Below are 26,988 nucleotides of genomic sequence, written 5' to 3' on the forward strand. Positions count from 1 at the left end.
TGACTTCTGGGTACTCGTCTGGCTCTGTCAATCTGTTTTTTCACTTCAGCAGGTGGGTATTGTAGTTTTAAGAATGCTTGATAGAGATCTTGTAGGTAATTGGCCTCTCAGAGGTGGTAAGACAACTCCCACCTGTTTATGCTCTCTGTATGTGTGTATATATATCTCCTCAATATATGTTCCATTCTATATGCATCCGAAGAAGTGGGCTGTAGTCCACGAAAGCTTATGCTCTAATAAATTTGTTAGTCTCTAAGGTGCCACAAGTCCTCCTGTTCTTCTTTTTGCGGATACAGACTAACACGGCTGCTACTCTGAAGCCTTTGGAGAGGGGCTGGGAGCCAGACCCAAGGACAATAAAACGTGTCAAGTGGGCTCATTAAAGACAAGCAGACATACCGACGGCCTCGGGGGTTAGAAGCAAGCACCTTCTTTTGGAAACACCCTCTTTGCAGCATTGGGACAACACTCAAAAGAAAGCAGCACAAAGGACCAATGGACACAGACACAGAGTTTGAATCTGGTCTAGATTTGCATAAGAGGAAAGCTGCTATAAAAGTGAGGTGTCTTGCAGAGGACCCCGGGTCTCGTCTTGTCAACATGGGAGCATCGATCCGGATCGGCAGAAGCCCGGCTCCACCCCCTCCCCCATCTAACTCACCTGGCCAGTGAAGTTAAGGGGAGCAACTAATTGGTAACAACAAGACGGAGTGTGTTTGTGTGTGTGTGTGTGAGTGGGTGAGTGTAATATAGATCATATGCATATGATCCAGTGTTGATTGATACACCTATTACTAATAAATGTGGCGTTTTGAGATCCCGTGCAGTACTTTAAGTACAACACGGGCTTGCTCTGGCCGTCCCGCCCCACCAGCCCCCGTACCTCGCTGCCTGCTCACTGCTTCCACGGCCTCTCTGCTGGGACCTCTGCCGGTCAGTCCCGCAGTGATTGTGAGCTCTCAGCAGGCTGGGCAGAAACAGGGCCCCGCCACAACTCATTTCAGCTCAATTTAAACTCTTCCAATAATATAGAGGCTCCTAATAGACCTATTTAGCTGTCTTTGACCAGTGGGAGGAACAGGTTAAAGCAGCCGGGGGAGGTTCATTCAGACCCTGCTCACCTCAGTAAAGAGGAGAACTGGGTCTGTGGAGCGACCTGGGGCCTGGAGCGTCTGCACCGGCTCAGCCGTAGCCGCCGGCAGCCCAGCCTCTCCCAGCTTCGTCCCAGCACACGCTGCTCCCGGGCTGCCCGGGCCGGCCTCCACCTTGCCCTGCAGAGCCCTCCAGCGAGCCTGGGACACCAGGGTTGGGCCTGGAAACCAAGCCCCACCCACAAACTGAACCCCGCCCAGAAGTCGAGCCCCGCCCATATGCTGTGCCCAAGCCCTGCCCACAAGGTGTCACTCACAGCAGACAAAGGGTGTGCCCCCAGCTTCGGGGAAGTCCCTTATGTGATGAAGTGGGGATGTTCTTAATGTTTTCTCTAAAAACTGTGTGAGTGCCTCAGTTTCCCCTATGCATTTCTGAAGTCTCTAGGTGGTGGGATAAGGGGGTGTGATTGTGGCAGAGCCCGAGAGGGCCAGTGTGATGCTATCTCCACAGAGAATGGCCGACACCCTGTCTCCTGGCAACTGGTGGCCTGGGCCGCTCTCCTGCAAGGTGCCAACTGAATAGGGTTACCATACGTCCGGCTTTTCCCGGACATGTCCGGCTTTTTGGTCCTCAAATCCCCGTCCGGGGGGAATGGCCAAAAAGCCGAACATGTCCGGGAAAATACTCCCAGCTTTGGTTTACCGGCATCCCTGCCCCAGTCCCCTGCTTACCTTAGAGCAGCAGGCGGATTCCCCCGCGATGGCAGCGGCTGCTGCTCCCCCCAGACACCTCAGCTCTGTGCAGCTGAAGAGCGGAGCTGCCCGAGCGCTACCGGCTTCACGGTTTGCCGGGCAGCCCCCAGATCTCCAGACCCTGCGTCCCCGGCCGGGCGCTTCCCCTCCCGGGCTCCGGCTGCGCTGGGGAAGCGCCCAGCCAAAGGCACAGAGTCTGGAGCTCTGGGGGCTGCCCGGCAAACCGTGAAGCCGGTAGCGCTCGGGCAGCTGTTTCGCATGGCTGGAGGGAGGAGGGGGAATGCGGGGCGCTCAGGGGAGGGGGCGGAGTTGGGGCGGGGCCAGGGCCCCATGGTGTGTCCTCTTTTTTTAATGTTTAAATATGGTAACCCTACAACTGAAAGTGTTGGAGAACAAAGAGATCAGGTGCCTCCTGGCCCAGGAAAGAGACAAAGGCCAGAGGAGGGGCTGGAGAGTTTCAGTTTGGAGCTGGCTGGGGATATGGAGGGGAGGCCAGACAGACCTCCTGGCCTCCCCCAAGATGGACCTGACTGAGGGGGTCCTGTTGTCTGTGCCTGCAAGACGTGTCTTGGACTGTGTTCCTGTCGTCTGAATAAACCTTCTGTTTTCATGGCTGGCTGAGAGTCCCGAATTGCAGGAAGCCAGGGGTGCAGGGCCTTGTGTCCCCCCATACTCCGTGACACATTAGACCTGCCCCCTGGGCCTACAGCCCCCTGCCCCACCCCGTGAGTCCCATGGAGCCAGACCCCGGGGGAGCCTGGCCCGCTCTGCAGGGTGAATGCCCCTCGCCCAGCATGGGCACAGGTGGGGTTATTGGGTGACTGGACCCAGCCTAGCCGGGCCTTGGTTAGCCCAGAGGGACGAAGGTCACAACCTGGTCCACCTGGTCAGCCCAGATCCCCCAGCCCCATCCCTCAGCGCTCGCTTTGTCCCAGTTCAGGTGTGCACCAGAGCCCTCCGCAGCCCCCGGCCTTTGCCCCGAGCTGGTGTGGGGCCCGCAGTGCCCAGTGGCTGGTGTCAAAGGCCCAGTGGTCTCTCAGCTCCACTGATCCAGGCAGCCGGGAGCTGCTCACGCCTGCGTGCCCCGGCAGCACACAGCCTGCCCCCGCCCGCCCCGCTGAGGCTGCGGCTCACCGTGGAAACCGAGGCACACACAGGCCTCATAAAAACAGCACACGCAATTCCCACACCGGGGCTGCCCCGCTCCCGCCCCATGTGCTTGGCAGCAGTGGAAGTCCCCACTGGTGTCATGGGGTTCACGGCTGGGCAGCTCCCCGTGCCCAGGCCGTGTGCAGATCCAGGCAGAGCCCTGCCCGCGTTACAGGGCTGGGTTCGTGCGGGCTCACAGACAGCAGGGCACGGCTGGGAGTACTGGGTGTGCAGGGGGGGAGCTGGCCTGCGACCCCCAGGCCGGCCGAGCAGCTCCCAGGACAGCAGCCGTGTGTCCGCGCCGCAGGCAGCCGGGGAACATTGCAGCTTGTTAGGATCAATTAGTGCTGAGCGAGCGCTGGAGGCCCCGGCCTGGTGCCAGGCCCGCTCCCGAGCAGGGCGCCACGGCTCATGCCAAGGAGCCCCTGGCACTTGACGGCCTGGGCGCCTGCCCCCCCTCGGCCCCAGGCGGGCAGGGCGGACAGCGGCTGCTGCCCTGGCACAAGCCCTGGCGAGGGCCGCTCCAGGGACCGGGCTGCCCGCGGCCCCGCTGGGCCGCTCTGGGGACTCGCGCTGGTCCCTGCTGCTGGCCCCACAGACCCAGGCCAGGGGCTGCTCCCCCCTCCCCCCACGGCTTGTGCAGTGGGACCTCCCTGCTGTGCGGAGAGGACCAAGAGGCAGGGGCCACCGCTGGGTGTGCCCAGAGAGCAGGGGATGCCCCTTCCCACCCCACCTGGGCCCACAATACCTGCCATCCCCCAACCCCCGTTCCCCTCCCCGCTGCACCCCACCCATAACTCCCCTGCCCCCACCCCCTCCTCCGGCCTCTCCCCTCCCCACACAGCAATACTTACCCCCTCTCCTCCCCCCAACAGGCAAACTCCCCCGTTCCCACCCCCTTCTCCGGCCTCTCCCCTCCCCACACAGCAATACTTACCCCCTCCCCTCCCCCCAACAGGCAAACTCCCCCATTCCCACCCCTCCCCATACAGCAATACTTACCCCTCCCCTCCCCCCAACAGGCAAACCTCCCCCCTCCCACCCCTCCCCACACAGCAATACTTACCCCCTCCCCTCCTCCCAACAGGCAAACTCCCCCGTTCCCACCCCTCCCCACACAACAATACTTACCTCCTCTCCTCCCCCCAACAGGCAAACTCCCCCGTTCCCACCCCCTTCTCCGGCCTCTCCCCTCCCCCCACAGCACTACTTACCCCCTCCCCTCCTCCCAACAGGCAAACTCCCCCATTCCCACCCCTCCCCACACAGCAATACTTACCCCCTCTCCTCTCCCCAACAGGCAAACCTCCCCCCTTCCCACCCCTCCCCACACAACAATACTTACCTCCTCTCCTCCCCCCAACAGGCAAACTCCCCCGTTCCCACCCCCTTCTCCGGCCTCTCCCCTCCCCACACAGCAATACTTACCCCCTCCCCTCCTCCCAACAGGCAAACTCCCCCATTCCCACCCCTCCCCACACAGCAATACTTACCCCCTCTCCTCTCCCCAACAGGCAAACCTCCCCCCTTCCCACCTGTCCCCACACAGCAATACTTACCCCCTCCTCTCCCCCCAACAGGCAAACCTCCCTCGTTCCCACCCCTCTCCACACAGCAATACTTACCCCCTCCCCTCCCCCCAACAAGCAAACGTCCCCCATTCCCACCCCTCCATCCTTTCCCCCTGCCCTGGGCTGGCCTGGTGAGCTCTGAAGTCATGGGCCATGCCCAGCAGGCCCCCCAGGCCGGCCCAGCCTCTCCCCAGGTGCAGCAGACGCAAGGGGAGAGAAGCAGACTCCCAGGCCTAAAACCCACGCTAAGCATGGCAATATTTAATTAAATTAACCCATCAACTAGTTCTAGTAACAATAATTAACAGCAGCCTGGTGCTCTGTGCCTGCCCCTCTGGCAGGACGAAACCAGCCCTTCTGTGGGGCAGCCCCTGTGCGGCGTGTGGGGTGACCCGCCTGTCACGGGCAGTGGGGCAGCGTCCGGCTCCCTGTGCGGCGTGTGGGGTGACCTGCCTGTCACGGGCTGTGGGGCAGTGCCCGGCTCCCTGTGCGGCGTGTGGGGTGACCCGCCTGTCACGGGCTGTGGGGCAGTGCCCGGCTCCCTGTGCGGCGTGTGGGGTGACCTGCCTGTCACGGGCTGTGGGGCAGTGCCCGGCTCCCTGTGCGGCGTGTGGGGTGACCCGGCTGTCACGAGCTGTGGGGCAGCAGCGCCCGGCCCAGCCATGCCCTGCGCTGTGGGGCCACAACCTTTCCTTCTCCCGTGTCCAGCCCATGGGACCGACATCCCAGCATGCACTGCTGCAAGCCAGCTGGCATGTGGGGCAGAGCCTGTGTCCCGCCCCCATGGCTGGTAGCCCACCCCTCCTTGGCGTGGCCGGAGCAGCAGAACTGCATGCTGGGAGTTCTGCCCCCGCGGCTCTGAAGCCAGCCTGGCGGGGGGAGCGTTGCATGCTGGGAGCCCGTCTCCTCGCCGTGCTGATCTCGGCATGTCCTGGGGGCACCGGCTGGGCACGGGCCCCTGGCTCTAGGGCCCCAGGGCCGGCTTAGTCCGAGGCGTGAGGGCGGTGAAGCGGAATGGGCTCTGCCCCTCGCCCCCTGTGCCCTGGGGGGGCCTCTTCATGAAGTGCCCTTCGCGCTGGGTCCGGTGGGTGCGCGGCCCCCTCTGTGCCCGCCCCTTGCGGGTGAAGCCCAGGAACCAGTCCCGGTGCCCGGCCGACATGAAGGCTGTGAAGTTGTTCTCCAGGACTTCTTCCACGAAGACACAGCCCTGGCTCCGCCCATCCAGCTGGGGGAAAGAGAGAAACTGAGACAGGCGGGTGGGGGGCATTGGCAGGCGGTGGGGGGGCCATGAGGATGCAGAAGGGCAGGGGTGTGAGATGCAGGTGGATGGGGTGATGCGGGATATGGGGAGGGGGCAGGGAGCGCAGGCGGGGTTGCTGTGGGCGAGGGGGGAGGCGATGGGGATGCAGGCAGGTGGGGGACGCAGGCAGGCAGGTGAGGGTGCTGGGGGTGAGTGGAGAGGCTGGGGGGGCACAGGCAGGGGGATGCCAGCAGATGTCACTCTAAGGCCGCATGAAGCCCCAGCCACAGCGCAGGGCCCGGCCTAGGCCTGGGGTGTGGCTTGGTCATTGTGACCCCCCCGGGGAGGCTGCCAGGCCGGGCCCAGCCCCCCAGTGAGCCTGGGTGCCCCTTGGCCCTGGCCCAGCCACCCTGCTGGCTCTGGGGAGGGGCCGGGGCACTCGCTGGCTGCCCCCTCACCTGGGCAGGGGTGGGGGTGTCCCCAGGTGGCTCAGGGGTGCAGGCCTGGCCCCCACTGCTGGGCTCTCTGGGAGGAGCAGGAAGGGACCGGGGCAGCCTGGGGGTGCTGGGGAGCCCTGGAGGAACAGGGGCATTGTGCCCCCCGGAGCGGGCACGCCTTGCCCAGGGCAGCCCCATACCTTGCCCAGCACCTTCCCTCTCCTGTCCATGCAGACGTAGTAGCCCGTCTCCTTGCCCTTGATGCGAACGTGGCTCCCAAAGGTGTCGCTCTCCACGGCGAGCAGCGCTGCAAGGAGCCAGGCGCAGGAGTTAGGAGCGGCTGTGACAGGGAGGGGACATGGCGGGCGGGGGGAGCAGAGATGAATGAGCCTGGAGCATCCTAGCCTGGCACAAATCCAGGCAAAACTGGGGCTAGGATTGTGGAGGGGCTGCGGGTCAGGAGTGAGGGGCACCGGCAGAGCTGGGGGGACAGGGCATGGCTGGGCTGGCAGGGGCTGCGGGTCAGGAGTTAGGGGCACCGGCAGAGCTGGGGGGACAGGGCATGGCAGGGGCTGCGGGTCGGGAGTGAGGGGCACCCGCAGAGCTGGGGGGGGGCAGGGCTGGGCTGGCAGGGGCTGCAGGTCGGGAGTGAGGGGCACCCGCAGAGCTGGGGGGGGGCAGGGCTGGGCTGGCAGGGGCTGCGGGTCGGGAGTGAGGGGCACTGGCAGAGCTGGGGGGGCAGGGCTGGGCTGGCAGGGGCTGCGGGTCGGCAGTGAGGGGCACTGGCAGAGCTGGGGGGGCAGGGCATGGCAGGGGCTGCGGGTCGGCAGTGAGGGGCACCGGCAGAGCTGGGGGGGGCAGGGTATGGCAGGGGCTGCGGGTCGGCAGTGAGGGGCACCGGCAGGGCTGGGGTGGCAGGGGCTGCGGGTCGGCAGTGAGGGGCACCAGTACAGCTGTGGGGAGCTGGCTGCCGGCTCACAGGGCCCTGTTTCTCTGTGCTTGCTCCAGCAGAGCAGGTCTCCGGGTGCCAGGCTCCTGCTGAGCCCTGGGCAGTTCCTGGGGGCTCGGGCTGCGGTGGGGTGTGCGCAGTGTGTCCCAGGCCGGAGGGTCATGCAGCTCCCTGCTGGCGTGTGGGCTGCGTGACTGGGATACTCGGCATTCCTGGGCCCCTGCCAGGACGGCCTGGGAAGCCGGTGGGGCCGGCTGGTTGGCAGGATAAGGAGCCGTGTTATCAGGTGTTTACTAGGCAGTTGGTGGGCGCAGCCGCCTGCCGCTCTCCAGCAGCTGCCGTCGGTGGTGCAGACGGGCGCGGCCCCGAGCAGGAGGGCATGGCTGGAATCTGCCGCCTGACCCGAGAGCCACAGTTCCCGCTGCCTGTCGGGGCGGGGGGATCGCCAGCTCCAGAGGGGAGCAGGCCGGGCCCGGGCGGGTTCGCTGGCACCCCTGGGCGGGGCGATGGGGGCTGTAGAACTGGGAGGCGCTGGCCAATGGGCCCCTCCTGAGCAGCCTCCAATGTAGGGCAGAGCCGGGCTCCCCTGCTCCAGGGGAGCTCTGGGGGCAGGACACGTGGCTGCAGCCCCCTCCCCCCGAGATCCCCCCAGGCCCGCACCGTATTTGTTGCCGTCCTCGCCATTGGCACGGACCCGCTTGCCGAGGACCTGCAGGTGCCCACTGCTGGTGCGGCTGTACAGCTGGTAGACGCGGACGTGCCGGCGGCTCACCTCGTCCAGGTGCCGTGTGTGGTTCTCCACATAGAGGCGGAAGTCGGCTGCTGTCTGGTGAGACTCCTGCAGGGAAAGGCAGGCCTGGCTCCCCACTGCGGCTCTGGGGGTCAGGCCCCTCTGGAGGAGGGCTGGGGCATGCCGAGCCCCTCGCAGCACGAGGAGACCGAGGGCAGATGCTGGCCAGGCCCATAGCCTGTCTGCCCAGGGAGCCACTGCCCACGGGAGGGCCCTCCGAGCCAGGGACCTACCCAGCCCCCCCCAGGCAGTCTCTCTCCCCAGGCCCCTGCCCGAACGGGCCCCGTCCATCCCTGCCCATTCTGCTCTGGCTCTGCTGGGAGGTCCCCTGTTCACCCGGCATGGTCAAGGCGGCCCTGCGGCCACTCGCCAAGTGCCGGGGCCTGTCTCTGCCGGCCCCAGGGTTACAGCCGGGAGACTGGCAGTGACTCCAGAGGAACAGCTGCGGAGGCTTCCCGCGGCAACACCCCATTCTCAGTGGCCAAATTTAACCCATCCAGGCCAAAATTCCCCCGGCCAAGTGCCTGCCTCAGGCCACATCAGCTGCGCTGGGCATCATGTTTGGGAAAATAGGTGGCTCTGTCCTCAGCTCTCGCTGGTGTGTTGCAAACCTGCGGCTATTTGGTGCTTCGCTTTAGCCCCAGCTACTCGGGCAGGAGGTCGCGGAAAATCTCGGCTTCCATTTTCACAAAGGTGCCACATTTGCAGACAGAAGCCTGAAAGCGGGACCGGAGCGTCTCCACCAGAAACCCACCTGTTACTGTGAAACGTCACCGGGTCGCACGCCAATCACATGCCATTCAGCCGGGGGGAGGAGGGGCTAGGCTGGCTCACAACCACTCTGCCACCAGGCTCCGGAACAGGGACCTGACATTTGGCTGCAAGTTGCCCTGGGGTCAGGGATGTATTTTGAGGAAGCCTCATTGAGGTTGCAGGAACAAACCATCCATTGTGCAGAAAGAATAGCAAATATGGCAGGTGACCAGCTTGGCTTAACAGTGAAATCTTCAGTGAGCTTAAACACGAAAAGGAAGCTTACAAGAAGTGGAAACTTGGACAGATGGCATGGGAGGAGTACAAAAATATTGCTAGAGCATGCAGGGGTGTAATCAGGAAGGGTAATCACACTTGGAGTTGCAGCTAGCAAGGGATGTTAAGAGTAACAAGAAGGGTTTCTACAGGTATGTTAGCAACAAGAAAAAAGTCAAGGGAAGTGTGGGCCCCTTACTGAATGAGGGAGGCAACCTAGTGACAGAGGATGTGGAAAAAGCTAATGTACTCAATGCTTTTTGTGACTCTGTCTTCACAGACAAAGTCAGCTCCCAGACTGCTGCACTGGGCAGCACAGTATGGGGAGGAGGTGACCAGCCCTGCGTGGAGAAAGAAGTGGTTTGGGACTATTTAGAAAAGCTGGACGAGCACAAGTCCATGGGGCCAGATGCGCTGCATCCGAGGGTGCTAAAGGAGTTGGCGGATGTGATTGCAGAGCCATTGGCCATTATCTTTGAAAATTCGTGGCGATCAAGGGAGGTCCCGGATGACTGGAAAAAGGCTAATGTAGTGCCCATCTTTAAAAAAGGGAAGAAGGAGGATCCGGGGAACTACAGACTGATCAGCCTCACCTCAGTCCCTGGAAAAATCATGGAGCAGGTCCTCAAGGAATCCATTTTGAAGCACTTAGAGGAGAGGAAAGTGATCAGGAACAGTCAGCATGGATTCACCAAGGAGAAGTCGTGCCTGACTAACCTAATTGCCTTCTATGATGAGATAACTGGCTCTGTGGATGAGGGGAAAGCAGTGGATGTGTTATTCCTTGACTTTAGCAAAGGTTTTGATACAGTCGCCCACAGTATTCTTGCCAGCAAGTTAAAGAAGTATGGGCTGGATGAATGGACTGTAAGGTGGATAGAAAGCTGGCTAGATCGTCAGGCTCAACGGGTAGCGATCAATGGCTCCATGTCTAGTTGGCAGCTGGTTTCAAGCGGAGTGCCCCAAGGGTCGGTCCTGGGGCCAGTTTTGTTCAATATCCTCATTAATGATCTGGAGGATGGTGTGGACTGCACTCTCAGCAAGTTTGCAGATGACACTAAACTAGGAGGCGTGGTAGATACACTAGAGGGTAGGGATCGGATACAGAGGGACCTAGACAAATTAGAGGATTGGGCCAAAAGAAATCTGATGAGGTTCAACAAGGACAAGTGCAGAGTCCTGCACTTAGGACGGAAGAATCCCATGCACTGCTACAGACTAGGGACCGAATGGCTAGGTAGCAGTTCTGCAGAAAAGGCCCTAGGTTAACAGTGGACGAGAAGCTGGATATGAGTCAACACTGTGCTCTTGTTGCCAAGGTCAATGCCATTTTGGGCTGTATAACTAGGGGCATTGCCAGCAAATCGAGGGATGTGATCATTCCCCTCTATTTGACATTGGTGAGGCCTCATCTGGAGTACTGTGTCCAGTTTTGGGCCCCACACTACAAGAAGGATGTGGAAAAACCTGAAGCTGGGGTTCCAAAGAGGATGGAGCTCGGCTGTTCTCAGTGGTGGCAGATGACAGAACAAGGAGCAATGGTCTCAAGTTGCAGTGGGGGAGGTCTAGGTTGGATATTAGGAAACACTATTTCACTAGGAAGGTGGTGAAGCACTGGAATGGGTTACCTAGGGAGGTGGTGGAATCTCCTTCCTTAGAGGTTTTTAAGGCCCGGCTTGACAAAGCCCTGGCTGGGATGATTTAGTTGGGGTTGGTCCTGCTTTGAGCAGGGGGTTTGACTAGATACCTCCTGAGGTCCCTTCCAACCCTGAGATTCTATGATCGTATGTGCCTTTTGCTGTCCTTGTGAAAATCTGCCAAGTTATAAGTCTCTGAAAAGTCATCCATCTGCACTGGGCATGCTCCAGCCCAGGGGGGCAGGGAGTGAGCAGGACTTTCCCGCAGTGGCTTCTCTGGGACCCAGAACTGAGAGCAGCTGATGCCTCATTTGTGCTCAATTCTGGCCTTTCCCAGCCTCTGGGGGCTCGACTTTGCAGCCTCAACGTTCTCGTCATGCGCCAGCAATGACAGCCCCGCACTGCTGCAGCCCACGCCCTGCCCGCCCCAGGACCGGCCACCCCCAGGGGGCGAGAGCCAAATCTGCTGTCCCCCAAACCCTGGGGCCTTCCAATCACAGCTCTTAGGCTGTGCCCATGAGCTCAGTGCCGGAGCCTCCCCACGCACTCCCCTGGGCAGTGGGGCAGATGTTCAACCAGAAGGGCCCAGAGAGACTGCATGACGCACCCAAGGGCACAGGAGGCTCGGTGGCGGAGCAGGATGCTTGACCCAGGTGTCCTGTGTCCTAGGCCAGGTCCCAAACTGCCGGGCAGCCTCCAGTCTTCCGCTCCGCCCTTGCTCCAGGCCCTGTCGTGGTGCCGAGGTGGATCCCCCACCTGGCCCAGGGGGGTCTTGCAGTCAGTGACGGGGGGTGTTCGGCACTGCCAGCAGCTCTCGGGGCGTCTCTGCCACCAGCCGTGCTGGCCCGAAGGCTGGGCCCCTCGGGCGTCGCTGGTTCCTGGGCAGCCTGCCAGCCACTTTCTGGTTGGCACCTTGTTCCCGGCTCTTTTGTAACGGGGTTAATTGTCTTTGGCTCAGGGAGCTTGTTAGATGTTGGCACTAAGGCTCTTGTCCTTGTGCCCATGAGGCTGCCCGGGAGATGCGCTGCCAGCCAGGACTCTCCCCCCACCAGGGCTGCACGGACGCTCCTGGGAGGTCCGGCTCAGTGCCGCGCCCAGCCCGAGAAAGCAGAGGGGGTGGGGACAGGCAGACAGCAGCCGGGAGACACACGCGCCAGCTCGTGCTACCAACCGTGTGGCCATGGTGCCTTGGGAGGCTGCATCAAATCCCGGGTCCTCGCTCACGCACAATCCCCAGGAGATCCGACATCTGCCCCAGCCAGGCAGGGTCCAGCCGCGGCTTGGCCTCACCCCGTGGGCTGCTGGCTGCAGCAGTGAAACCCTCCCAAGGCCAGAGCTCGGCCCCCTCGCAGCGGGGGGGGGGGCGTGTGCATGGCTCACAGCCAACTGCTCCGCCCAGGGGGATGGCAGGAGAACCAGGCCCCCATCCGTGGGGCAGAATGACAGTGACAAAGGCCCCACCCTGCGTGCACTGTCAGTTCGCATATAGCTCGCTACCACACGAGCTAAGGGAGCAGCTCCACTAGCGTGCAGCTTCAGCAGGTTGTTACCCTCCGGTCAGGTTTGAGTTCTGGGTCCAGGCAGAGCCTCCTCTCATCCCCAGAGCTGATTAGGCCATGGCTTGGGGAGCCCATCAGGCTGGGCCCAGCGTCCCCCCCTCGACCAGCCCCTCTCGGCAGCTTGTGCTAGTCTGCTCAGATCTGCGACCTTCGTTTCCCTCGCCCCTTCCCAGACATCCCCTCTGACCTGCTCCAATGGCTGGACCCTGCCCGGCCGGGCCAGGGGAGCGCCCAGGGCAGGCGCCCCGGGGCCCCAGGGCTGGGAGCACGAGTCCCTACAGCACAATGGGAGAGTGCCCGGCCAGCCACAGAGCTGGAACAGAGTCACCCGGGGCCATGGCAGTAGCACGTTCCCAGGGAATCCCACCCCTGCAGGCTGCCCTGCAGAGTCCGCTGGTGGTCACTGCCCGCCCGCCCGGGAGCCCCCTCACCACCACCCCTGCCATGGCAGCTCCAGGCGCCCATCCTCGCCCGCCCCGTGTCTCAGGAGGATGGCAGGGGACAGTGGGTGGCAGCAGGGCCCATCACAGGCATCTAACCAGGCTCCCACCAGGGTGACAGCAAGGGGCGGGCGCTGCCTAGCATTGGCAGGGCACTGATGGGGGCGGCTCCCTGCCTGAGCCCCCACCCCAGGGCACAGTTTCCGTCGTGTCTGCATGAGCCATGGGGAGCAGGCAGGGCCCCGGCACACCTGCTCTCTAATGAGGGGCTGCAGCAGCCGGGAGCGGAGCTGGGGTGGGGGCTGCAGGGGCTCAGAGCTGGGGCCCAGGTCCCGCCCACGGGGCAGACAGCGCAGGCGAGCTGGGCACGGCCGGCAGCATAGCAGAGCCGCCCCAGGAGGGGCCAGCAGCAGCCTCGTTCATGGTGGGAGTTTGCTGCCTCCTCCTCAACTGGCCTAGTTACGTCTCCGCAGCTCCCTGAACCGCGCGGTGACTCGGGGGCCCAGTGAGGTGCCCGTGGCTAAGCCCAGCGGGCACAGAGCATGGGCAGGGCAGGCTGGGTTATCCTGGGCTCCTGGCTCAAACAGTGCCCAGGACCAGCTGCTCCGGAGCACACGGTGGCAGGCAGTTCCACTGGCCACTCCTGCCTTGTGTTACTTGGAGATTTGCTGCCTCTCCGTTTAATCGACTGTCCCCATGTGCCAGCCCCTGCCCCACTGCCAGCCCCACTGCCAGCCCACCCTGGCCCCACCCCGCCCCTCACGCGCCAGCACATGGACTGCCTCTGACAGGCCCGGTAAAACCACTCATAATGTTACCTCCTGATAGGCCCCGCCCCCTGGGACGAGCCCCAGTGGGGCTGGGACAGGAGGCAGAAGGCACCCCCACCCTGAAGGGCCAGGCTCCCCCGGTCAGGGCCCCACATGTCCCGGCTGCAGGGGGCCCAGAGGGGGGCTGGGGAGGCTCCTGGCCATGGGACCGCGGGGGTGGGGGGAGCTGCTGGCCCTGCCTCTCTCACTCCGAGGTCCCCCCTTGTCTCCTGTCCCAGCTCCAGTCCCTTGGCCCCGGCGAGGGCTCCAGGCCAGCGGCACCCAACGGCACTTTGCGTGGCAGGGCTCGCCAGCGCACTCACTGGACAGACGAGTCCCGCCCCACCCCCAGCGCCTTGGGGCAGCCCAGCCTCGCTCCCCACAGCCCAGCCAGGGCACAGCCAGGGAGCCCCCGGGGGACAGAGAAGGAGGGGGGCAGCCCCACGCCCCGGAGGAGCCAGGGGCACAGCCACTAATGGAACCCAGCCTCCCCCCGCTAGAGTCAGAGGCTCCAAGGCCAGACGGGACCCTTGGGATCCTGCAGTCGGGCCCCCGGCATGGCCCAGACGGACCTGCCACCGCAGTGACAGAGCAGCCCCTGGCCCCTTAGAGCCCAGTGGTACCCACCCCAGGCGGGCGGCAGGATCCTCCCTCGGCCCAGCTGCTGCCACTCGCGGAGGGGGGAGGGAATTACCGCAGCCCTGGGAGCCCCCCCGGTCTGCCCTGGAGCACGGCCGCAGAGCTGGTTTAAGTGTAGACGTGCCTGGGAAACAGTTCAAGGGGTCCCAACCCTCACTGGTCGGTCCCTTGGTCCCGGGCTGACTCTCGCTTTAGCGTCCAGCCAACTGGTCCGCGGTCGACCTTCCTGGGCCCAGTCAGAGATCTGCCCCCCAGTTCCTGCAGGCTGGGATCACGGTGCCCCTGAACCTGCTCCGTGTTAAACCAGACAGACCGAGTGCCCTGGGTCTCTCACTCAGAGCAGGTTTCTAGCACTTCGATCCGTCCCGGGGCTCTTCTCTGACCCTCTCCGAGTTATCACCATCCTCCCTGAGCGGTGGGCACCAGACCTGACACAGGATCGCCAGAGCCAGAGGGGAAATCACCTCTCCAGAGTCTCCTGTTTGCATCCCAGGCTCACATGCTGGGAGCTCATGTTCAGACCCCACCGCTTTGTCATTCCTGCTGCCCAGGACAGAGCCCCCCGCCTGTAAATCTGCCCCTGGATCCCAGATGTACATTTAAATGGAGCCATTTGAAAACACCTCGTTTGCTTGCTTCTCCCCTGCAGAGCTGGGGACAGAACCCAGGAGTCCTGGCTCCTCACCCCCACTCTGATCCACCAGAGCCCACGTTCTCCTCTCAGAGCTGGGGATACGAACTGCCCCCCCCCAGTCCCTGATGCTGTGGGACGAGCTCCCAGCTGGGCACATGGCTCTGCGGGGACCGACTCCGCCAGGAAACTGCTGCAGCTCCACTTTGCTTTGAGAGCCGCCCAGACGCCGGTGCAGTGCCTGGGGCTGGGGCCATGGGGATGCCCGGCCCCTCTCCCCTGGCCTGGCAGAGCTGTGCCCGGCCGGACGCAGCACTTACCTGCACGGGCAGGAGCAGGAGCAGCAGGGACCTGGCAGGAGAGGAGAGAGGCAGCGTTAGTCTCGTCCCCGCCAGACGCTGCCCCGCCCTGCCGGCCCCTGGCGCGGGGAACTTACAGGCAGGCGAGACGGCCCAGGGGCAGAGGCATCACGGCCAGGTGGGACCCCACAGCCTGCACCCAGCGGCTGGTCCGGGGGCGCTTATCCAGCAACCGCCATGGAGGCGCCAGTGGGTGTGATGGAGCAGGGGCCCTGGGTCGGACCCTGGTCCTTCCCGCAGTGCATGGAGCCGTGTCCAGGGCAGCGCCCCCCGCTCAGGGCTCTGCACCTCTCTCCCCGGCTTCTCCTCGCTCTGCGGGTGGCTGGGTGCCAGGGCGGGCATGGAGCCCAGAGCCCAGCTTCGCGGCAAGGGCTGGGGCTGCAGCGTAAGCGCCGTGCTCCGGCAGAGCCAGCAGGGCCGTGGCCACGCTGCTCCCAGTCCCAGGGGAGGGTGCCAGCGCAGCGGGGGGCGGCCCATGCCACCTCCTTGTGTCCATCAGGGCCCGGCAGGCAGAGAGCAGTTCACGTGCATCCTGGCGGGGGTGAGAATGGATGACCCCTCAGTCCCTCACTCTGTGGGTCCAGGGAGGGTGCTGGGGGTACCAGGCCGACGTACGCTGGCCTGTGCACCAGCCGGGCACTGGGAGGGGGCACTAGGGGGCGCTGTGCGGCAGGGAGCAGGGCGGGGGGCAGCAGGGGGCTCTCCCCAGCAGTCCGGGCGGCGCAGGGGGGGCACTAGGGGGCGCTGTGCGGCGGGGGGCAGGGCAGGGGGCTCTCCCCGGCAGTCTGCACGGCGCTGGGGGGGCACTAGGGGGCGCTGTGCGGCAGGGAGCGGGTCGGGGGGTAGCAGGGGGGCTCTCCCCGGCAGTCCGCACGGCGCTGGGGGGGCACTAGGGGGCGCTGTGTGGCGGGGCGGGGGGGGTGACAGGGGGGCTCTCCCCGGCAGTCCCGCGGCGCTGGGGGGATCCGGGGCTGGCCGGGGGGTGACTGGGGCGGGGGGGGCAGCGGTCACTGCTGGGGGGGCCGGTCCGGGTGAGGGGCCCCAGGGAGGAGACTCGGAGCAGGTGTTTGGGCCCCTCGCTGACCGGGGACCGGAGCCGCGGACCGGACCGGGCTGCCGTGGGGAGGCGGCGCCACCGCGTGGCCAGGCCCGTGGGCCGCGAGAACGAGCCGGGGCGGGGGGGGGGGCGCGGGGGGGCCACCTGACGTTCAGACTCCGCCGAGCCCGGGACAGCCGCTTGTGCCCACGTGGAACCAAGTCCCCGCCCCCCCGGGCCGGCCGGCCAATGGCAGGGAGCAGCTCTCCCGATTGGCTGCACCGCGGGGCGGCTCGCTGTGGTTCGTTGTGCTGCGGAGCAGGGTGCGGCCCTGGGGGCACTGCATGGGGCACTGCACAGGTCATTGCATGGGACACTGCACGGTCACTGCATGAGGCACTGCACAGGTCATTGCATGGGGACTGCTCGGAGCTGGTATGGGTCACTGAACAGGTCATTGCATGGGACACTGCATGGTCATTGCATGGGGCACTGCATGCAGGGCCGGCTCCAGGCACCAGCCCACCAAGCATGTGCTTGGGGCGGCGCCTGGAGGGGGGCGGCGCGGCCGGGCCCTGGCCGGGCTCGCCGCCCTCCCCCCGGCGCTCCGGCTGGTCGGGGATTGCGGGCCCGCAGCCGGGCTTGGCGCCCTCCCCTGACGCACTGGGGGCGCCGAGGGTGGGTGGCTTTTTTGCCTAGGGAGGCAAAAAAGCCAGAGCCGGCCCTGACTGCATGGAGCTGGTATGCGTCACTGCACAGGCACTGCACAGGTCATTGCATGGGATACTGCACGGTCACTGCATGGGGCACTGCTCGGAGCTGGTATGGGGCACTGCATGGAGACATTGCACAGGTTTTCTAACCCTTTGATCATTCTCGTGCCTCTTCAATTATTCACCTGATCGATCGTCCTTCGGGAATTGTGGGCACCGGATCCCAGCGGCGGTCGCCCCAGTGCCGGATACTGAGGATACAGCGCCTCCCTGCTGCTCCCCAAGATTCCCCGTTCAGCTCTTCTGGCCACAGTGTCGCACTGGGGGCTCATGTTCAGCTGATTCCTCACCACGACCCCAAAGCTCTTCAGAGTCCCGGCTCCCCCGGACCGAGCGCCCTACCGAGCCCCCGCCTGCCACAGAGCCCCACCCCGCTCCCCTGGACCGAGCCCCCTGCCGAGCCCCCACCCCGCTCCCCTGGACAGAGCCCCCCGCCGAGCCCCCGCCTGCCGCAGAGCCCCACCCCGCTCCCCCGGACCGAGCCCCCCGCCGAGCCCCCGCCTGCCACAGAGCCCCACCCCGCTCCCCCGGACAGAGCCCCCCGCCGAGCCCCCGCCTGCCACAGAGCCCCACCCCGCTCCCCCGGACAGAGCCCCCCGCCGAGCCCCCGCCTGCCGCAGCGCCCCACCCCGCTCCCCCGGACAGAGCCCCCCGCCGAGCCCCCGCCTGCCACAGAGCCCCACCCCGCTCCCCCGGACCGAGCCCCCCACCGAGCCCCCGCCTGCCGCAGAGCCCCATCCCGCTCCCCCGGACAGAGCCCCCCGCCGAGCCCCCGCCTGCCGCAGAGTCCCACCCCGCTCCCCTGGACCGAGCCCCCCGCCGAGCCCCACCCCGCTCCCCTGGACCGAGCCCCCCGCCGAGCCCCCGCCTGCCGCAGAGCCCCACCCCGCTCCCCTGGACAGAGCCCCCCGCAGAGCCCCACCCCGCTCCCCTGGACCGAGCCCCCCACAGATCCCCGCCTGCCGCAGAGCCCACCCCGCTCCCCTGGACAGAGCCCCCCGCCGAGCCCCCACCCCGCTCCCCCGGACAGAGTCCCCCGCCGAGCCCCCGCCTGCCGCAGAGCCCCACCCCCGCTCCCCCGGACAGAGTCCCCCGCCGAGCCCCCGCCTGCCGCAGAGCCCCACCCCGCTCCCCCGGACAGAGCCCCCCGCCGAGCCCCCGCCTGCCGCAGAGCCCCACCCCGCTCCCCCGGACAGAGCCCCCCGCCGAGCCCCCGCCTGCCGCAGAGCCCCACCCCGCTCCCCCGGACCGAGCCCCCCGCCGAGCCCCCGCCTGCCGCAGAGCCCCACCCCGCTCCCCTGGACCGAGCCCCCCGCCGAGCCCCACCCCGCTCCCCTGGACCGAGCCCCCCGCCGAGCCCCCGCCTGCTGCAGAGCCCCACCCCGCTCCCCTGGACAGAGCCCCCCGCAGAGCCCCACCCCGCTCCCCTGGACCGAGCCCCCCACAGATCCCCCGCCTGCCGCAGAGCCCCACCCCGCTCCCCTGGACAGAGCCCCCCGGCCGAGCCCCCACCCCGCTCCCCCGGACAGAGCCCCCCGCCGAGCCCCCACCTGCCGCAGAGCTCCCACCCCGCTCCCCCGGACAGAGCCCCCCGCCGAGCCCCCGCCTGCGCAGAGCCCCACCCCGCTCCCCCGGACAGAGCCCCCCGCCGAGCCCCCGCCTGCCGCAGAGCCCCACCCCGCTCCCCCGGACAGAGCCCCCGCCGAGCCCCCGCCTGCCGCAGAGCCCCACCCCGCTCCCCCGGACAGAGCCCCCCGCCGAGCCCCCGCCTGCCGCAGAGCCCCACCCCGCTCCCCCGGACAGAGCCCCCCGCCGAGCCCCCGCCTGCCGCAGAGCCCCACCCCGCTCCCCCGGACAGAGCCCCCCGCCGAGCCCCCGCCTGCCGCAGAGCCCCACCCCGCTCCCCGGACAGAGCCCCCCGCCGAGCCCCCGCCTGCCGCAGAGCCCCACCCCGCTCCCCTGGACCGAGCCCCCCGCCGAGCCCCACCCCGCTCCCCTGGACCGAGCCCCCGCCTGCCGCAGAGCCCCACCCCGCTCCCCTGGACAGAGCCCCCGCAGAGCCCCACCCGCTCCCCTGGACCGAGCCCCCCACAGATCCCCCGCCTGCCGCAGAGCCCCACCCCGCTCCCCTGGACAGAGCCCCCCGCCGAGCCCCCACCCCGCTCCCCCGGACCGAGCCCCCCGCCGAGCCCCCGCCTGCCGCAGAGCCCCACCCCGCTCCCCCGGACAGAGTCCCCCGCCGAGCCCCCGCCTGCCGCAGAGCCCCACCCCACTCCCCTGGACAGAGTCCCCCGCAGAGCCCCACCCCGCTCCCCTGGACAGAGTCCCCCGCCGAGCCCCCGCCTGCCGCAGAGCCCCACCCCGCTCCCCCGGACAGAGCCCCCCGCCGAGCCCCCGCCCCTGGCAGCCCAGCGCCCCCGACCCCGCCCTGCTTCCCACAGCCCAGCGCCCCCCCCCAGCCCCCTCCCCACTCCCCACAGCCCAGCGCCCCGCAGACCAGCCCCCGTCCCATCCCCGCAGACCAGCCCCCACCCCACTCCCTGCAGACCAGCGCCCCACAGACCAGCGCCCCGCAGCCCAGCCCCCGTCCCATCCCCGCAGCCCAGCACCCCCCAGACCCCACCCCACTCCCCGCAGCCCAGCGCCCCGCAGACCAGCCCCCGTCCCATCCCCGCAGACCAGCCCCCACCCCACTCCCCGCAGACCAGCGCCCCACAGACCAGCCCCCGTCCCATCCCCGCAGACCAGCGCCCCCAAGACCCCACCCCACTCCCTGCAGACCAGCACCCCGCAGACCAGCCCCCCCACTCCCCGCAGACCAGCGCCCCGCAGACCCCACCCCACTCCTGCAGACCAGCCCCCCCACTCCCCGCAGACCAGCGCCCCGCAGACCAGCCCCCGCCCCACTCCCCGCAGACCAGCACCCCCAGCCCAGCCCCTGCCCCACTCCCTGCAGACTAGCGCCCCCCTTGAGATCCTGCCCCATTCCCCACAGCCCAGCACCCCTAGCCCACCCAGCCCCCACCCCGCTCCACTCCCTGCAGCCTAGTGCCCCCCAAGCCCCCGCAGCCCAGTGTGCCCCCCCTAGCCTCTGCCCCGCTCCCCAACTCCACCTTGCTCCCCGCAGACCAGCGCCCCGCAGACCAGCCCCCCCCACTCCCTGCAGACCAGCGCCCCCCCCGAGCTCCCGCCCCGCTCCCTGCACAGCGCCCCCTAGCGTCGCTCAGGGGTTGGGCCCAGCACTGTCTGCCAGGGGCTGGTGGCCAGTAGCTCACTGGCTAGTAGATGCCGGCGGAAGGCCACGGTTGTGCCTGCTCATGTGGGCCCTGATCCGGGCAGTGACCAGCCCCGAGGTGGAGCTGGCCCCGGGGAGCCGGGCAGGCCTGGGTTCGGGGCTCCCTGGCGCAGCCGGCCTGGAGCCGTGCTAATGGCGGCTGATTGGATAAGGGCTCTGGAGGGGAAGGAGCGGCCCCGCTAATGCAAAGCAGAAGCTGTTCCAGGCTATAAAGGCTCATTACGGTTATTATTATTGCTTCAATCCTAAGCACCAAGTGCTGCCTGGGGAGCTGGGGGGGGGAGCCAGAGGGAGCTGGCAGGCGGGGGGGGGTGCTGGAGAAGGGGGCACATGGTGCTGGGGGGACAAGTCTCTTGTCGGGTTTGGTGCTGACTCTTCTGGGCCCAGTACAGGGGCTCCCCCAGCCTTGGCAGCTCCCCTCTGCTCCCACCCCTGCCCCTCAGCAGGGCAGCTCGGTGCCCAGGGCACCAGGCCTGGGAGCTGGGAGACCCTCTGCCCCCGGCCCCAGCAGGGGGCTCTACCTGGCGGGAGCAGGGAGACTCCGCCGGCCATTTGGGGGATGCTCTGGGCTCCAGCGTTGCCCCATCTCCTGCAGGAATCCGGCTCTGCTCTGACAACCCCCCTGTGCTGCAGCGAGGAGAGAGCAGGTCCCGGGGCCAGGGGCCCTCAGACAGCGGGGGGGGGACTGGGGGCAACAGGTGACTGTGGCATCTGTGCCACTTTCAGTCCCAGCTGTCACCGGCGCGGGGAGCCTGCTCCACCCAGGAGCCCAGGGCTGGGCTAGCAGGGGCTGCGGGTCGGGAGTGAGGGGCACCGGCAGAGCTGTGGGGGGAGCCCAGGGCTGGGCTGGGCTGTAGGGGCTGTGGGTCGGGAGTGAGGGGCACTGGGAGAGCTGTGGGGGGAGAGCTGGCTAGCAGGGGCTGCGAGTCAGCGTCTCCTCCTTTCCCATCATACAGGGCTGCCCATGCCCAGCGCCATGTCACTAATGGGTTAATGGGGGGAGGACCGCATGGCGCGGGATGGGGGGTGACGGGTGCCAATCACCCGGAGCCCCCTGGTTGCAGAGGCCCCAGGCTGGGACTGTGCCGCTGTCAGTGCCACCCCCGGTCTGGCGCTGAGACCTGCTCACCTGACAGGTAATAACGCTGTGGCCCCTGGAGGCCCGTTTAATTAGTGGAGCCGGCAGAGCTGTCATTCTCCCCTCCAGCTCGCTCCCTCCCCGTTCCCCAGCGAATCCTGAGGAAAGTAATTAAACGCCAGCTGAGCTGGGAGGGGGAGCCAGGAACCGGGCACAGGGGGAGCTCAGCGTGTCCTACACAGCCTGCGGCAGCCCCTCACCCCGGCATCGGGGCAGCAGGTACAGTGGCCGCCGGTGGCGAGGAGAGGCTGGTGCCACGGGGTGGCGTGCACAGAGGGCTCCAGCCCGGAGCAGGGAGGGCCTGTCCCCCTCCCTCTAGCTTGGGACATCGCACGTGGGGTCCTGCACGCGGCTCTGGGTGCAGCAGGGGCCGGAGGAGCAGGGTGGGGAGGCAGCTCTCCACCACCAGATCCCTCTGGCTCCTTCTCCTGCCTGGGGTGATGGCAGCCCTGGACTCCCGGGGCGGCGGCTGGGAGCTGGGGGTTACCCGGATCCCCCACCAATTGTCCCCTGCAGAGGGGCAGGCCCCCGGCCCCAGGGCTGGGGGGATTTCCCCAGGAGACATGGGTGGGGAAGGCAGTGCCTTCCGGGGGGCTCAGAGCAGAGATGCCCCCTGGCATGGCGGACCCCTGGGGCCGAGAGCTCAGCCTGGTGCAGCGTGGGGGCAGGCCTCTGAGGGGAATATCCAGATTCGCCCCCAAGCACCTCAGTCCCGTGCTGCGTACGGGGGGGGGTGGGGGGGGGCTACACATCTGGGCTGGGCCCCTGTGCGGCATATGGGGGAAGCCCCTTCTGTGACGAAGTGGGGGAGTTTCTTGTTTTTTCCTTGGTTTTCCAATGGTTTGCATGCAGAGCGGGTGGGACTCAGTGACCCGGGTGTTACTGGTTTAACAAGGGAGGGGAGAGGGAGTTTGTGGTTACAGAGGACCAGCGAGGGAACTCGGGACCCCAGCCAATGGCCTGGAGAATGGAGACCCCAGCGACTGGTGACCCGGAGGCCCAGCTCAGGAGTCACAGCCGGTTCTGGCCAGTGGGAGGACAAAGGGCTGTGAAGAGAGGACCCCGGTGACCTGACCAGCCCGATTTACGACCCTGTTTACCTGGAGAGAAGACAATGGACAGAGGTGGGGCCTGGGGCCGGGGATCTCGGATGCCCAGCTGGGAGCAGGGGGGCTCTGGGCTGGAGAGGGGGAACAGGCAGAGCCCACCTGGGTGCAGAGAGACTGGGGTGTGCTGGGCTGAGGGAGGCCAGGCCTGAGGCCCTGAGAGTTTCCTGTGCTGTGTTCAGGAACGATAAACAATAAACCCTCCTGTGTTACGCTGGCTGAGAGCCACTCCGGGCTAGAGAACAGGGAGGGGGGCATTATTCCCTCTGGGAGTGGAGGCCCCGGGGGTCCAGAACGAGTGGACTCCCTGAGGGGGCCCACGGCAGAGACAGACGTGCTAAGGCTCAGAGAGGTGCGGCTCCAGGAGGTGGAGGGGCCTGACCCCGAGAGAGAGTGGACCCCCAAGAAGGGCTGTCGCACTGAAGGGGGTTCCCCCCACAGACCGCACGGGGCCAAGAGTGGGCACGATCTGTGAGTCTGTGACACCTTCACAGCTGGGCTGGGCCCTGCGCTGAGTCAGAGAAGAGGCACGAGAATGATCGGCGGGTTAGAAACCTGCCTTATGGTGACAGACTCGGGCGCTGACTGCATTTAGCTGAACAATGACAATGTTAAGGGGTGACGATCCCAGGGGTCCTCCTGTCTGGAGCGGCTGACGCCTGGGAGCTGTCAGCACACAGGGCAGACCCCCGAGCTGGGGTGTGTCACAAGCCAGTGACAAATGGGAACTCCTGGATCTCTGCACCAGTCAGACAGTCCCCTCAGACTCCCAGTCTCTCCTGCCACCCAAACAACCTGCCCTGGGTGATAATGGTCCCTTCACCGTAACTCACACAGCAGGTGCTCCCAGTGTCAAGAGACCGTCACTTACCCCAGATCAGCTGGTACCTAGATCAGTGCGTCTCAACCAGGGGTACGCAGGGGTCTTCCGGGGGGACATCAACTCACCTAGAGATGTATCGAGTTTTACAACAGGCGACATAAAAAGCTCTAACGAAGTCAGTACAAACGAAAATGTCATACAGACACTGACTTGTTTATACGGCGCTATACACTGAAATGTAAGTACAATATTTATATTCCAATTGATTTATTTTATAATTACACCTCTACCCCAATATAACGCTGTCCTCGGGAGCCAAAAAATCTTACGGCGTTCTATCGAACTTGCTTTGATCCGCCGGAGTGCGTAGCCCCGCCCCCTGGAGCACTGCTTTACCGCGTTCTATCCGAATTCGTGTTCTATCGGAGTAGAGGTGTATCTGGTAAAAATGAACACATCAGCAAGTTTTCAGTACTAGTGGGCTGTGACACTTTTATATGTTTATGTCTGATTTTGTAGGCAAGTAGTTTTTCAGTGAGGTGAAACTTGGGATGCACAAGACAAATCCGACTCCTGAAAGGGGTACAATCGTCTGGAAAGGTTGAGACTTCTCTAGATCGTACACCAAAGACAATGCTGGCAGCCAATGCTATAGTAAACTAACAGAGGGTTTATTAGCTAAGAAAAGGAAGTGAGAGTTATGGAGAGTTTAAAGCAGGTAAAATATACGTACAGGTGAGTCGCGGTTTGTAATTGCAAATGGTGGCAGTGATGTAATGAACTGCCAGTTTCCCAAAAGTCTTTTCAGGGTGCCCAGATTGTCCCTGGGGATCTCCGCTGTGCATCTGGTACCCTGCCCTGTAAGAGTCCAAACAGGCCAGAGATGCAGGATCCTTCCTTGACAGAAAACAAGCTGACAGGGTCACGGCCCACGTGGACTTTTCCTTTGATGGCGGTGAGTGAGGAACGCACTTTGAGTCACTGACCTCTGGTCATCACACACAATGGCCACTTACTTTGAAATTAGCACTTGTCTGTTAAAGTCCTTCACTAGCATTCCACAAGGCTTCCTTGATGGGCTGCTTATTACAGGGGTGCACACACAGTAAATGTTGCTATGATATTACATCAGGAGACAGGTCAGTGAAAACAGGGCAGGTAACATCCCAGGAATTTTCATGGAGTTTAAACATCAAATACACTCTTCTACCTTCAACGATCACTTTGATCTCTACTAATACCCAGGTGAATTGGCCTGGATACACTCTGGCATGACCTGCTCTGCCAGGGTCACAACATCTACGTGGGGAACAAATATTTAATAATGGGCTCTCAGCTTCCTGTATTCTCCGAACAGTTCTCTTCATCCAGCAAGCCAAAGCCAATTGGATTCCAGTTCACCACAGTGGGATGAACCATTTTTAACCATTATTAACATACCAGGTGCAGAAGGTGATGATCCTAATAGTGTTTCCCACCAGGAGTCATGTCCTGCATTTGCAGTAGTTTTCAGGACATGAGTGATTTCTGAATTATCATGTTGTCCTTCAGTACGTATTTGTTCTCCTGTCTGTGCATATATTGCAAATGCGAATTTACAATATATGCACAACATAGGTTGGACCAACAGTTTTCGTACCGTGGTCATATTCATGCCTAAGGTTACAGGCATCACTTTGTGATACAAACTGTGGCTTAAACTTCAAGTAGTTTACAGTCCCTGCAGGTACACAGTATGCAAATCACAATTTGTAATCTTTGTAATATTGCAAAACCATCTATTAATTAAATGTCATAAAATACAAGTTGTTATCATCTACTACTGCCATTGGACAATGACTTCTAACACAAACACATCCCCTTCCTGCAAATACAACAGCTGACTTCTGTTCAGTGAATATATTCAACATACAACTTTGGGTTCCTTTGTCTCTTTCTGGTACATTTTGATCCTCACACCCAGATCCCAAATGTTCATGGGTCACACACAGACACATGTCAATGGTTTTCCATTGTTGTTGTTCTTTATATGCCCAGACCTGGCGATCAGCGGAAAACATAACCACATGGTTTGTTAGCTGGATTCCCACAGGTCCCTCCGGATCTCTACCAGTAGTGAGTCGGGTGCACAGTTACTGCACGTGCTCGTACAACCATTTGGTCTTCATTCGGTGTAAAGTTCACCAATTTCCACCATGCCAGTAATGGTCTCTCCCCTTCTGTGACATTTTCCCACAAAAAAGGCAGATTTCCTCGCACGCCTTCCCGGATCATTGGGATGCCCAATGGCAGAGTTATTTCTTGGGCCTGGGTACATGCTAGGGTTAGTGTTGTCTCCATCGCCCCTGCTAAAAGGAACACGTATGTTAGAAATAATTGCTGCCCCATTGCTAATTAGCCTTCCAAGTGCGGGGGGAGGGGGGCACTGGCTGCAGATGGGGGCCTTCGCGCCCAGCTCAGGCACTTCTGTCCCTGGGAGTGGGGCTCTGGGCCCCAGGGACGGGCCCATTCCCCCGGCACTCGCCCCTCACGCTATGGCATCGCTCAGGCCGGGGGGACAGGCTGCCATGGTTACTGCGGGATGGGTGTACGGACGATATTGGCCGAGTTCTGGGACATGCAGAATGTTGTGCTCCAAGGGTGGGGCTCAGAGCTCACTCAGGCAACAGCGAGAAGGACGGGCAGCTTTGCCCCCGCCCATCCCAAGGACAGGCTTGGCCGTTGCCAAGTACAAAGAGCCCAGGAGAAAGCTGAGTGGGGTCCGAGATTTCTCACTTCACCCCCAGCCCCACGATAACGCCTCCAGCAGATGGAGAATCCGCCACAACCCTTTGGCCTTGGCTGGGGCCCATCGGGGCAAACTGAAGGCAAGGAAACGCCCTGGCCAGTCGGCGGCGCAGGGGGGGCCTGGGGCTAAGGCAGGATTTTTGTGGCTCCCGGAAGCAGCCGCCGGGTCCTTGCGGCCTCTAGGCACATGGACAGCCAGGGAGACTCCGCGCGCTGCCCCTGCCCTAGGGGTCATGGGACCCGGCGGCCGCTTCCTGGGAGCTGCGGTAAGCGCCGCCGGACCCCTCATCCGCTCCCACACTGCCCTGCCCCAGCCCAAAGCTTCTCCCACACCAAAACTCCCTCCCAGAGCCTGCACCCTGCACCCCCCCACCCCAACCCCCAGCCTGGAGCTCCCTCCTGCACCCCAAATCACTCATCCCTTGCCCCACCCCAGAGCCCACACCCCCAGCCAGAGCCCTCCCCCTCCCCTGCACCCTAACCCCCTCCCACACCCAAACTCCCTCCTGGAGCCTGCAACCCCCAGCCTGGCCCTGCGTCACTCAGCCCCCAGCTCCCCCCAGCCTGGCCCTGCGTCGTTCAACCCCCAGCCCCTGCCCCCCAGCCTGGCCCTGCGTCGCTCAGCCCCCAGCTCCCCCCAGCCTGGCCCTGCGTCGTTCAACCCCCAGCCCACGCCCCCCAGCCTGGCCCTGTGTCGCTCAGCCCCCAGCTCCCCCCAGCCTGGCCCTGCGTCGTTCAACCCCCAGCCCCCGCCCCCCAGCCTGGCCCTGCGTCGCTCAGCCCCCAGCTCCCCCCAGCCTGGCCCTGTGTCACTCAGCCCCCAGCCCCCCCGCCTGCCCTGCCTCACTCAGCCCCCAGCTCCCACCCCCCGCCCGCCCAGCGTCGCTCAGCGCCCTGGCCCCCCACCCCCCAGCCTGGCCCTGAGTCACTCAGCCCCCAGCCCCTCC

The 26,988-nt window shown here is 64.6% G+C and overlaps 1 protein-coding gene across 2 annotated transcripts; it reads right to left on the reverse strand.

Annotated features, from left to right (window-relative positions):
* Positions 1 to 4,809: 4,809 nt before the first annotated feature.
* LOC101934624 (fibroblast growth factor 18-like) lies at positions 4,810 to 16,460 on the reverse strand. 2 transcript variants are annotated; one of them, XM_042844877.2, is made up of 5 exons: positions 15,161 to 16,460; positions 15,045 to 15,075; positions 7,851 to 8,028; positions 6,442 to 6,548; positions 4,810 to 5,789 (listed from the first exon to the last, which is right to left on the reverse strand). In XM_042844877.2, exons 1-5 carry the CDS (start codon positions 15,190 to 15,192, stop codon positions 5,529 to 5,531), a joined length of 609 nt encoding a protein of 202 aa, XP_042700811.2. In that variant the 5' UTR covers positions 15,193 to 16,460; the 3' UTR covers positions 4,810 to 5,528. The 2 variants fall into 2 exon arrangements, with proteins under 2 accessions (XP_042700811.2, XP_005278483.2); XM_005278426.4 differs by having other exon boundaries at positions 7,851 to 16,460.
* Positions 16,461 to 26,988: the final 10,528 nt, after the last annotated feature.

Source organism: Chrysemys picta, chromosome 5 (assembly GCF_011386835.1).
Source record: "Chrysemys picta bellii isolate R12L10 chromosome 5, ASM1138683v2, whole genome shotgun sequence".
Taxonomy (NCBI): Eukaryota; Metazoa; Chordata; order Testudines; family Emydidae; genus Chrysemys; species Chrysemys picta.